This window comes from Tupaia chinensis, unplaced genomic scaffold (genome assembly GCF_000334495.1).
Source record: "Tupaia chinensis unplaced genomic scaffold, TupChi_1.0 Scaffold000280_1, whole genome shotgun sequence".
Lineage (NCBI taxonomy): Eukaryota > Metazoa > Chordata > Mammalia > Scandentia > Tupaiidae > Tupaia > Tupaia belangeri.
In genome coordinates, this window is record NW_006159763.1 from 401,534 (window position 1) to 412,642 (window position 11,109).

Sequence of the window (11,109 nt, forward strand, 5' to 3'; positions counted from 1 at the left end):
GAGGGGGGGTTGCTACCGTAAACCGTGGCTCCCCAGCCAGGGCAAGGCTGAGTTGGTTTGACTGGAGCTACTCCAGGTCACTAGTTGGGGCGCCTGCAGGAGTTACTTTCCACTTAGCACTTGTCCAGAGGAGTTCCCTCACTGTCCTGTTCACACACTTCTGCATGCGGCAAAGGGTCAGACTCGGGTTTTCTGCTGAGACCTCCAGGCTGGGCCCTTCACCTACCCTGGAACTGCCTGCACCCGCCCACACAGTAGGGTCCCGAGAGCTTGGAAGGTCCCTGGCATTAGAGGGGACAAGTTGCTAGGGGCAGTGACTGGGTCCTGGGCATTAGAGGGGACAGGTTGCTGGGGGGATAACTGGGTCCTGGGCAGTAGAGGGGACAGGTTGATGGGGGGATAGCTGGGTCCTGGGCATTAGAGGGGACAGGTTGATGGGGGGATAGCTGGGTCCTGGGCATTAGAGGGGACTGGTTGATGGGGGAGTAACTGGATCTCAGACATTAGAGGGGACTGGTTGCTGGGAATGCTGGATCTTCAGCCCTGGGCAGGGTGGGGAGTCAGGGCATGGTTCCTGGTGAGCCCTGTGCTTTTTCTCCTTTCTTCTTCACAGCCACAGCAGGAGAGCTTAGGTGCTGGACCTGATGGGTTCCCAGAGCACGAGGAGGATGAACTTCACCGCACCCTGGGCGTGGAGCGCTTTGAGGAGATCCTGCAGGAGGCGGGGTCTCGCGGCGGGGAGGAGCCAGGCCGCAGCTATGGGGAGGAAGACTTTGAATGTGAGGGGGCAGGCAGGGGAGCCAGAGGCTGGGGCTCAGGTTGAGGACCCAATAAAGAAAGGATTAGGGTCCCAGTGGGAGGCTGCAGCTGGGGCCAGGGCGGTGGAGGAGGGTCGTCTGCCAGCACCCACGTCCCTCCTCCCTGCAGACCACCGACAGTCCTCCCACCACATCCATCACCCGCTCTCCACCCACCTGCCGCCGGATGCCCGCCGCCGCAAGACACCCCAGGGTCCAGGACGGAAGCCTCGAAGGCGCCCTGGAGCCTCTCCCACTGGGGAGACCCCCACCATTGAGGAGGGGGAGGAAGATGAGGATGAGACCAGTGAGGCTGAGGGGGCCCGGGCACTGACTCAGCTGTCCCCTGCCCCCACATCCTCTTCAGTGCAGGTGAGCCAGGCATGGGCTCCTCCAGGGGGGCATCCACAGGGCCCTGGCCTGGCCTCAGCGGCCCACATGGTTCTCTGGTGCAGTTCTTTCTCCAAGAGGATGAAGGCACTGACAGGAAGGCAGAGAAGACCAGCCCGTCTCCCCCTGCACCTCTGCCGCACCAGGAGGCAGCTCTCCGAGCCACCAAAGGGGCCCAGACTGGGTAAGTGCACCCCAGTCAACCTTTGTTCCCAGACACCTTCCCTGTGAGGCAGGGAGGGGAAAAAGCCAGAGCCTTGGACTCACCAGGCTGGCTTCCAGTCCTAGCCCAGCCCCTCGCTGGGGGCAAGTAACCTAAGCTCCCTGAGCCCCAGGATCCTGTCTGCAAACCAAGCATAATAGAGCCTTTCCCCAAGGCCGCTGTGGGGTCAGGGAGGGGCAGGAATTAAGGTCCTACATCTGGTTTAGGCTGGTGCGAACAGATGCCAGTCCGAGCTGCCCCTGGCCATGGCATCAAGCCCTGACTTGGGGACTGGGCTGGTGGCCTCCCAGAATCTACTGAGGCCCCCCAGGGCTAGGGAGGAATAGATCCTCCCCATCCCCGGGAGCTGCCAGTCGACTGGGGTTGGAAACCCAACGTTGTCACGTGATGCGGTGCCGAGGGCCTGGTCTGGGCACAGTGTCAGAATTGGTGGGTGATTGGCATGTGGGGGCACTGGCCACATCTCCTCCCTCCTGGAGATGACTTTGAACTTGGTCTCAAGGTCATTACTATCATGGACCTGTTGTTTGCTGGGTGCCAGGCAGCGTGAAAGGCTGTGGGTGGGAAGGGCACGTTGCCCTTTCCGGGCGAGGGCGACGGCGTGGACTGAGTAGGCACACCGAGGCAGCAGGCTCCAGGGGTTACCAGAACGGCTGGGAGCTGATGGAGTGTCCGAGGAAGCTTGGCATTGGCATCGGCATTGGCAAAGGGTTAGATTGACAACAGGGTGTGAGCATAACGAGGGGGCTAGACCGGAACGTCCAGCAGTGGTGGCACTGGTCACTGGAGGCCATGGACTTGGGGCTGTAGAGGCAGTGGATGTGGGGAGAGGGGTGGGGTGGTGGGGCAGTGGCCATGCTGGTATTGGCAGAACCTGGAGAGGAGAGGAGCGAAAGCCGAAGTGGGTAGGGCCCAGGCGCTCGCACCCTCCTCGCCAGCCCAGGGAAGCTGTCTCCAGTTCGTAGTCGCTCTGATCAGGCGCGGGTGGAGGCTCCTTGAGTCCCTGGTTGCAGGCGCCTGGGAGAGGAGAGGGACCTGAACGCCTGCCCCGTGCGGTGGCGTTCTGAGCGTCTGTGCCAAGCCGGCCCTGTGCTGGTCTTGGCCACACACTTCGCCTCTTCTGGCTGCATGGGGGCTGTTGCCAGCCTCGTGTGCTCCTGAGGTGGTGTTTGTGCTCAGAGGGGCCTTGGGGGATCACCTAGGCTGCCTCGCCAGGAAAGGGGAGAGCAGGGCCTAAATGCTGCTGGTCCGCCTCCCGAGTCCTGGCTGCCTGGAGCCTGGTAGCGAGGCTCATGGCTGGTCTGTCTGTCCAGAGACCCAGCTGAAGAGGTGGTGGCGGTGGCCAGTGGCACAGCTGGAGGCGATGATGGAGGTGCCTCGGGACGCCCCCTGCCCAAAGCCCAGCCTGGGCATCGCAGCTACAACCTGCAGGAGAGGAGGCGCATTGGGAGCATGACCGGAGGCGAGCAGGCCTTGCTGCCCCGGGTCCCCACGGACGAGAGCGAGGCCCAGACGCTGGCCACGGCCGACCTGGACCTCATGAAGAGTGAGTGCTGGGGCTGGGGCCAGGGCCAAGCTCCGTGCTGGTGGGCAAAGGTGGGAGGGCAGGGGAGCCCAGCTGTGGCCCTCTACCCCCACAGGTCACCGGTTTGAGGACGTTCCCGGGGTGCGGCGGCACTTGGTGCGGAAGAACGCCAAAGGGCCAGTGCAGAGTGGCCGGGAAGGGCCTGGCCCCACGCCTCGGACCCGACCCCGGGCCCCCCACAAGCCTCACGAGGTAGCGTTCTCTGCTTGTGTTCTTGCACCTTCTCCCTGGCCTCCTGCCCTGACCTTCAGACCAGCTGTAACCTTAAGTGGCAGGGTTGCCACCGCTGACTGTGAAGGCTGTGAGAGCTTGGGGCAGGCGCTGCGATGCCAGCCCCTCTGAGACGGCGCTGTACGTTTGTCCTGCCTGCTTCCTGGCAGGTGGCAGTGAGGCGTGTGAGGAAGAGGTGCCGTTTTCTGTTGTGAACAAAGGGATCCTTTGGCTTCCAAGTGACTCCGACTGCACGTCATCTTTCACAACCCAGTCACCTCTGTACTCACTGGCTCCTCCCCACCATGAAGATGACAGCATAGGCGGTGGCAGCCATAAACCCAGGTGTCTTGACCTGGCCAGAGTCATACAGTCACTCAGGGCACTGCACCCTAGCTCTGGGCCCTGGGCCTGAACTCTGGCTCTGCATCCGTTTCCTTCACTTTTTACTGAGGTGCAATAGACGCACTTGGGTGCTTCCAGCCAGCGGCTCGCTGCACACGTAACACCAGAGAGCTGCCCCCTGGGTGGATGAGGGTGTCTCAGCGCCCTCTGCCCACAGCCCACACCCCACACCCAGTAAGTCCCTTCACCTGGCCAGAGGTGACCATCTTCTAGCATGGGCAGTGACTTCTGCCAGTTCCCAGACGCATCCCAGTGGGCTACAGGAAGTCACGGCCCTCGTCCCGCAGCATGCCAAGTGTCCTAGAGGCTCTTTCTCACCTGTCGTTACAGCCTTCATTTTTTGACGCTCTTGCTACATGGGCGTGTGCATTCGAAGGAAGAAAGTGCCCTGGGGGCACGGCCACACCGCAGTCCCCTCTCCTCTATTTCTCTGTCCTTTGGGACTGGGGCATGCACACACGTGCCTGGCGTGCCTTCCCACAGCCTTTGCGATGTTACTGTTTTCAGTTCACAGGTGAGGGAACACGAGGCTCAGACAGGGCAGTCCTTGCCTGAGGCTCCACCTAGGCTGTGAGGCTCCGGTGCCTGTGCCCCCTCCTCTGCACTCTTTAGGGCCACATGCCTCCCCCTCTTCCCCGCCCGCGGCTCCGTGACCTGCACTGCCTTCTCGTCTCCCCCAGGTGTTTGTGGAACTGAATGAGTTACTGCTGGACAAGAACCAGGAACCTCAGTGGCGGGAGACAGCACGCTGGATCAAATTTGAGGAGGATGTGGAAGAGGAGACAGAGCGCTGGGGGAAGCCCCACGTGGCCTCCCTCTCCTTCCGCAGTCTCCTGGAGCTCCGCCGAACCCTGGCCCATGGTACCTGCCCACCCCAAAGTACCCTGGGGCCCATTCTCTGAGGAGCAAATGGCAAAAGAGCCCCCAAATTTGTCTGGCACTACATGGGGTATGATGTTACCCAGAGCCCCAGAAGGAGCTTCCTCTCCCTGGTGGCATGTGGACAGCCATTGCTTGGGCCCTGTGGCCGGGAGAACGCAGGGCAGGCCTGGTATACCACATTTCACTTGCAGAAAGTGGCTTCTCTGTGTGATGTTTCCAGATAACTAAAATGTATGTTTTGGGTGCTAGAATGCTTTTAAACCATTTTGCTGGAAATTCCTGGCATGCCTTGTTGCTGTCTGGGGATTCTGGACAACGTGATCCAACCTGTAGGGCTGTGTACACTCCATTGAAGCCCTACGGCCACAGGACTTTGGAGCCCTGTGTCTGTGTCGCTTCTGCTTGTCCCTCCTTGCCACCAGGGAGCCGCCCTGTCATTGAGGGTGTTCCTAAGCCACAGAGGGGCGAAGCATGCCGTAGAATCGTCCGCAGACTAGAGCAGAGCAGCCACTCCGCCCGTGGCTGCCCGAGGGCCAGGTCCTGGCTTTGTGACGTGTGAGCAGCCCGGTGGTGCCTGTTTGTTCTTCAGTTCTTTGTTCCTGAAGTTGACCTTGCCAGATAAATGACCTGGCAACTTTCGAAGGGACTTTCACGTCCCTCTGACATGGTGGAGAAAGGTCTAGAAGCTGCTTGGGAAACAGCTGCTGGGCTTGTGGGAGCGAAGGGCTAGTGGAGGAGTGGAGCTGGAGGAACTGCCACAAGGAGAAGCCACAGCCCAGCCGAGCTGTGCTCAGAGGGTGGGCGAGGCCCTGGAGTGAGCGGCAGAGCCAGGGAAGGTGCAGCATGTGGCTCCCTCTCCTAGAGGAGGGACAGCAAAGAGGGTGCAGCCGGAGAGGCCCTGCAACATGCCTATAGAGGCTGGACGCTGCTAGGCAGGGTGGCCTAGATGACCTCTCTGATAACCAAGGTTCCTCGCTCACGGCAGAGCCTCACAGCATTCCTAGGGGAGATGAGGGTGGGGAGGAGCAGGTCAGAGAGGCCACCTGACTTTGCAGAGCCGGGTTCGAGCCCTGGTCAGGGACTTGCAGGCCGGTCGCTTGGGCCACACCCCTTGCGCCTGCACCCGTCCCCAGTTGTCGCATCTCTTCCTGGCCTGTCTCCTGACCTGGGGGTGGCCCCTCTGTACCGTCTTAATTCCAGGGGCTGTGCTCCTGGACCTGGACCAGCAGACCCTACCAGGGGTGGCCCACCAGGTGGTGGAGCAGATGGTCATCTCCGACCAGATCAAGGCCGAGGACAGAGCCAACGTGCTGCGGGCCCTGCTGCTGAAACACAGGTGAGGCCCCGCGGGGGGCTCCCGCCTCTTCCCACCTGGCTGGTCAGGCCCACTGTTGACCCTCCTTAACCTCCCCGCCCTCTGCCCCACCAGCCACCCAAGCGATGAGAAGGATTTCTCCTTCCCCCGTAACATCTCCGCTGGCTCCCTGGGCTCCCTGCTGGGCCATCACCATGGCCAGGGAGCTGAAAGTGACCCCCATGTCACCGAGCCTCTCATCGGAGGTGTTCCAGAGACCCGGCTAGAGGTGGAGCGAGAGGTGAGGCGAGCAGGGGCTCCTCCTGGCAGGACTGGGGACAAGCCTGGTGTGATACAGGGGCCTGGCTGGGCTGAGCTCCTCCTGTGTCCCCTAGCGTGAGCTGCCACCACCTGCCCCGCCGGCTGGCATCACCCGCTCCAAGTCCAAACACGAGCTGAAGCTGCTGGAGAAGATCCCCGAGAATGCGGAGGCCACCGTGGTCCTAGTCGGTACGTGGGGCGAGTCTCGGGCCAGCGATCTTGGGGCCAGGCCCCCAGGGTGGGGGCTGGAAGGCAGTCCCACCCCCGCACTTGCCCAACGGCCTCACGCCCCCAGGCTGTGTGGAATTCCTCTCCCGTCCCACCATGGCCTTCGTGCGGCTGCGGGATGCGGTGGAGCTGGACGCCGTGTTGGAGGTGCCTGTGCCTGTGCGCTTCCTCTTCCTGCTGCTGGGCCCAAGCAGCGCCAACATGGACTACCATGAGATCGGCCGCTCCATCTCCACCCTCATGTCCGACAAGGTCAGCCCCCCGTCCCCAGCCCTGACCTGCTGACCTGGTGCCACACGCCCTGCCCCCATCAGCGGATCTTGCCGGGCCTCAGCCACCTCCCTGTGCCCTCTATGATCCTGCTCTTTTTGCGACAGCAATTCCACGAGGCGGCCTACCTGGCCGACGAGCGGGAGGACTTGCTGACCGCCATCAACGCCTTCTTGGACTGCAGCGTGGTGCTGCCGCCCTCGGAGGTGCAGGGCGAGGAGCTGCTGCGCTCGGTCGCTCACTTCCAGCGCCAGATGCTCAAGAAGCGCGAGGAGCAGGGCCGGCTGCTGCCTGCAGGGGCAGGGCTGGAGCCCAAGTCCGCCCAGGACAAGGGTACGGCGGTCAGGCCTAGGGCCAGCAGGGGCCACCCTGAGCAGGGGCCGGGTGCTCAGGAGGGCCCTGGGCGCCCTGACGGAGGCCTGGCTTGCAGCGCTCCTGCAGATGGTAGAGGCGACAGGTACAGCCGAAGACGATCCCCTTCGACGGACAGGCCGGCCTTTCGGAGGGCTGATCCGGGACGTGCGGCGCCGCTACCCCCACTACCTGAGTGATTTCCGCGACGCGCTCGACCCCCAGTGCCTAGCTGCTGTGATCTTCATCTACTTCGCAGCTCTGTCTCCAGCCATCACCTTCGGGGGGCTGCTGGGTAGGGAGAGATGGAGGGTGGGGGCAGGGTGCCCAAGTGTGGCCGCCAGCTCCTGAGCCAGTCCCTGCACTCCCAGGAGAGAAGACCCAGGACCTGATTGGGGTGTCAGAGCTGATCATGTCCACGGCGCTGCAGGGCGTGGCCTTCTGCCTGCTGGGTGCCCAGCCGCTGCTGGTGATTGGCTTCTCGGGACCCCTGCTGGTCTTCGAGGAGGCCTTCTTCTCGGTGAGGGCAGGTCCTGCCCAGCCCCCTGCCCTCCTTCTCCCTGGCCCTGGGTCCCCCTGAAGCGGGCCTGACTGCTGTCCCGTCCCAGTTCTGCAGCAGCAACCAGCTGGAGTACCTGGTGGGCCGCGTGTGGATCGGCTTCTGGCTGGTGCTCCTGGCACTGCTCATGGTGGCGCTGGAGGGCAGCTTCCTGGTGCGCTTCGTGTCCCGCTTCACCCAGGAGATCTTCGCCTTCCTCATCTCACTCATCTTCATCTACGAGACCTTCTACAAGCTGGTCAAGGTGGGCTGCCTTCAGGACCAGAGGGCCGGGGCATGTCTCGTTCCTTGATTCCTCTGGGTTCGAGGCCAGGCTGCTCCAGGGCGTCCCCTGGGCTTGCAATCCATGCAACCCACAGACCTGGGGCTTGTTCTTCGTTCTTCTTCACCGGTTTCCTGCTGCCCACCCCCCCCCCCCAGGGTTTCAGATCCATCTTTTAAAACTAATTTTTTAATAACGAAGGGAACGTGTGCTTTTGTTAAAATGTCACAAGATATTTCTGGGGAGGGAGTATGGGGAGGGAGAGGCCCAGAGGTGACACATAGTCGTGGTCTGGCATCAGACCCATGTGTGTGTGACAAGCCCAAAAGGCGCCCCGCTCCTCTGCTCGTGGCCTTCCCAGGCTGCAGAGCCACCCTCCTGGCCTGGCTGGTGCCACATCCCGCTGCTTCCTGACCTCAGCCAGTGCCCTCAGCTCTTAATCCCACATTGCCCTGTGCTCACAGCTGGGTCTCTGGGTCATTTTCTTAATCCACAAGACACGCGTCTCGCAGGCTGCCAGCCTCTCCCCTCCCATGCCCCATCACACTTGGCACACAGCTGAGCCTGGAAAGCTGTGGGTTCAGCCGAAGTCCTTCATGCCCTCCCCCTAGATCTTCCAGGAGCACCCCCTCCACGGCTGCTCGGTCTCCAACGGCTCAGAGACAGACAGCAGCGAGAATACAACGTGGGCTGGGGCAGGGACTGCGCTGGGGCTGGGCAACGGGAGCACAGCTGGGCACCCAGGGCAGGGGCGGCCCCGGGGCCAGCCCAACACGGCCTTGCTGTCCCTGGTGCTCATGGCCGGCACTTTCTTCATCGCCTTCTTCCTGCGCAAATTCAAGAACAGCCGGTTCTTCCCTGGCCGGGTATGTGACCTCAAGTCTGGAGGGAGCAGGGACTCCAGGGGTGCCTGGGAAGGAAGGGGCCTCTGGGAGGTGGGCGGCTTCTGAGCATGGCGCTGGCCCACAGATCCGGCGGGTGATTGGTGACTTTGGGGTGCCCATCGCGATCCTCATCATGGTGCTCGTGGATTACAGTATTGAGGACACCTACACCCAGGTGAGCCCTGCACAAATAGTGAGGACGTGACACTGCGTGGACTGCTTCCACCACCCCGGGCCTGGCTGCCCCTCTAGCCCCTAACCCAAGCCTGTCCTTAAGCGGGATGGGCACCACGTCCTGTCCATGCGTGCCCTTTGCACTCACTCGGCCTGTCCCCATGCTGTCTCTACTCTGCAGAAGCTGAGTGTGCCCAGTGGCTTCTCGGTGACAGCCCCAGAGAAGCGGGGCTGGGTCATCAACCCTCTGGGAGAGAAGAGCCCCTTCCCCGTGTGGATGATGGTGGCCAGCCTGCTGCCGGCCATCTTGGTCTTCATCCTCATCTTCATGGAGACACAGATTACCACGTGAGCGGTCTCAGCCTGGGGCTGGGCTGGGGGCACAGCATGGGGACCACTGCTGCACTGGGCTAGGGAGCTCTGGATCCTGGGAGATCCTGAATGCCAGGCTGGCTGCTGGGCTCTACAGGCAGCAGAAAACCCCTGTCATCTGCTCAGAGAATGGGGGCAGGCTGGGCAGAGGGCCAGGGAGTGCTTTCTGGGAGCTGTCCTGGAGGGGAAGGGCTGAGGGTGCAGGCCCAGGGTCGGTGCTGAGGCGGGACTCTAGTACTGACGATGGGCAGGGACCAGCAAGTTCCCAGTGAGGGACTGGCTGGGCCCCAGCGCCACCCCCTGCTCCCAGGCTGATCATCTCCAAGAAGGAGCGCATGCTGCAGAAGGGCTCGGGCTTCCACCTGGACCTGCTGCTCATTGTGGCCATGGGTGGTGTCTGTGCCCTCTTTGGCCTGCCCTGGCTGGCTGCTGCCACCGTCCGCTCTGTCACTCATGCCAACGCGCTCACCGTCATGAGCAAGGCTGTGGCTCCTGGGGACAAGCCCAAGATTCAGGAGGTCAAGGAGCAGCGGGTGACAGGGCTGCTAGTCGCCCTGCTCGTGGGTATGCCACCTTCTTGCTCCCACCCCTCCCAGTGGGGTCCTGGGGCTGCTGTGGCCAGGGACCCCTGGAGCCAACTGTTGCTCCCCCCAGGCCTTTCCCTGGTCATCGGAGACCTGCTCCGGCAGATCCCCCTGGCTGTGCTCTTCGGGATCTTCCTATACATGGGTGTCACCTCCCTGAACGGGATCCAGTTCTACGAGCGGCTACACCTGCTGCTCATGCCACCCAAACACCACCCGGACGTCACCTACGTTAAGAAGGTGAACCCCGGCTTCTGCCTTCCTGCTCGGTTGGGGCATCACTGCCAGCTCCCTCTCCCCACCTGCCCACCCTGGCTGCCCCTACTCGCAGAGCAGGCCCTGTGAGCACCCGAGGGGGTTCCTCCACCCCACCTCCAAGGAGGCGCCGTCTTCCGCCCTGTGGGCTCACCTGTCTCCACCCGCCTCCCAGGTCCGGACTCTCCGAATGCACCTGTTCACAGCCCTGCAGCTGCTCTGCCTGGCCCTGCTCTGGGCTGTCATGTCCACAGCTGCCTCCCTGGCCTTCCCCTTCATCCTCATCCTCACAGTGCCGCTCCGCATGGTGGTCCTCACCCGCATCTTCACCGAGCGAGAGATGAAATGTGTAAGCACCGGACCCTCCCTCCGCCCACCCTGCCCCACCCCTTTCTCCCCTAAAGGCCCCCTCTCCACAGCTGGACGCGGACGAGGCCGAGCCGGTGTTCGATGAGCGGGAGGGTGTGGATGAGTACAACGAGATGCCCATGCCTGTGTAGCTGCTCCGGGAGGGACAGCGAGGGACGGACGGACAGAGGGACCTAGACTGGTGGGGTGGTCTTTCTAGCTGCCTCCACGCCCTCCTTGTTTTTATTTAAGTGAATAATTTAAAGTCCCCCCCACCCTGCAGTAAAGTGCTTCGGCCCCCACCTATCCTGGGCCTCGTGTCTCTGTGGGGTAGGAACAGGACGGACGAGACTTGCATGGGAAAGGAAGGGGACTTTAATGAAAACCCAGACACGGGAGGCAAAGTGCAAATTGTCCACCCCCCATAGGGGGGCCACCCTGAACCCACGTCGCCCCTCACCCCCCTTCAGGCCCCCAGCGGAGGCCCAAGGCCTGAAGCTTCTGCCTCAGGTAGCTCTTGAGCTGCGGCAGGCCTCTCTGCGACTCCAGTTCCTCGAAGGGCAGCTGCGGGGAGAGGGCGCAGGTTACCCAGGGCACGGAGCGAGGGTGCGCGGCTGGCCGGCCGGGCCACTCACCGGCAGCAGCTGGTAGCCCATCAGGCCCAGATGGCGCTCCCCTAGGGCCCGTGAGCCCCGCAGCACCCCGCCGGCGCGGC

The 11,109-nt window shown here is 62.7% G+C and overlaps 2 protein-coding genes across 7 annotated transcripts in view; one reads left to right on the plus strand and one right to left on the minus strand.

Annotated features, from left to right (window-relative positions):
* SLC4A2 (solute carrier family 4 member 2) overlaps nt 1–10,700 on the plus strand; it is a 14,001-nt gene extending 3,301 nt beyond the window's left edge. For both annotated transcript variants that reach the window (XM_027772532.1, XM_027772533.1), the window contains 21 exons: nt 614–779; nt 928–1,169; nt 1,253–1,371; nt 2,724–2,956; nt 3,051–3,187; nt 4,291–4,471; nt 5,693–5,828; nt 5,922–6,087; nt 6,182–6,296; nt 6,403–6,587; nt 6,713–6,938; nt 7,036–7,251; nt 7,328–7,476; nt 7,565–7,759; nt 8,389–8,643; nt 8,747–8,836; nt 9,017–9,183; nt 9,518–9,771; nt 9,862–10,031; nt 10,222–10,395; nt 10,466–10,700. In XM_027772532.1, coding sequence (XP_027628333.1) covers nt 614–779; nt 928–1,169; nt 1,253–1,371; nt 2,724–2,956; nt 3,051–3,187; nt 4,291–4,471; nt 5,693–5,828; nt 5,922–6,087; nt 6,182–6,296; nt 6,403–6,587; nt 6,713–6,938; nt 7,036–7,251; nt 7,328–7,476; nt 7,565–7,759; nt 8,389–8,643; nt 8,747–8,836; nt 9,017–9,183; nt 9,518–9,771; nt 9,862–10,031; nt 10,222–10,395; nt 10,466–10,546 — 3,657 coding nt within the window. In that variant the 3' untranslated portion in view covers nt 10,547–10,700. The remainder of the gene's footprint in view (nt 1–613; nt 780–927; nt 1,170–1,252; nt 1,372–2,723; nt 2,957–3,050; nt 3,188–4,290; nt 4,472–5,692; nt 5,829–5,921; nt 6,088–6,181; nt 6,297–6,402; nt 6,588–6,712; nt 6,939–7,035; nt 7,252–7,327; nt 7,477–7,564; nt 7,760–8,388; nt 8,644–8,746; nt 8,837–9,016; nt 9,184–9,517; nt 9,772–9,861; nt 10,032–10,221; nt 10,396–10,465) is intronic.
* Nucleotides 10,701–10,751: 51 nt separating this feature from the next.
* Nucleotides 10,752–11,109, minus strand: part of FASTK (Fas activated serine/threonine kinase) — a 5,027-nt gene continuing 4,669 nt past the window's right edge. For all 5 annotated transcript variants that reach the window (XM_027772535.1, XM_006150222.2, XM_027772537.1 and 2 more), the window contains one exon: nt 10,752–10,958. In XM_027772535.1, the coding sequence (XP_027628336.1) occupies nt 10,851–10,958 (108 nt within the window). In that variant the 3' untranslated portion in view covers nt 10,752–10,850. The remainder of the gene's footprint in view (nt 10,959–11,109) is intronic.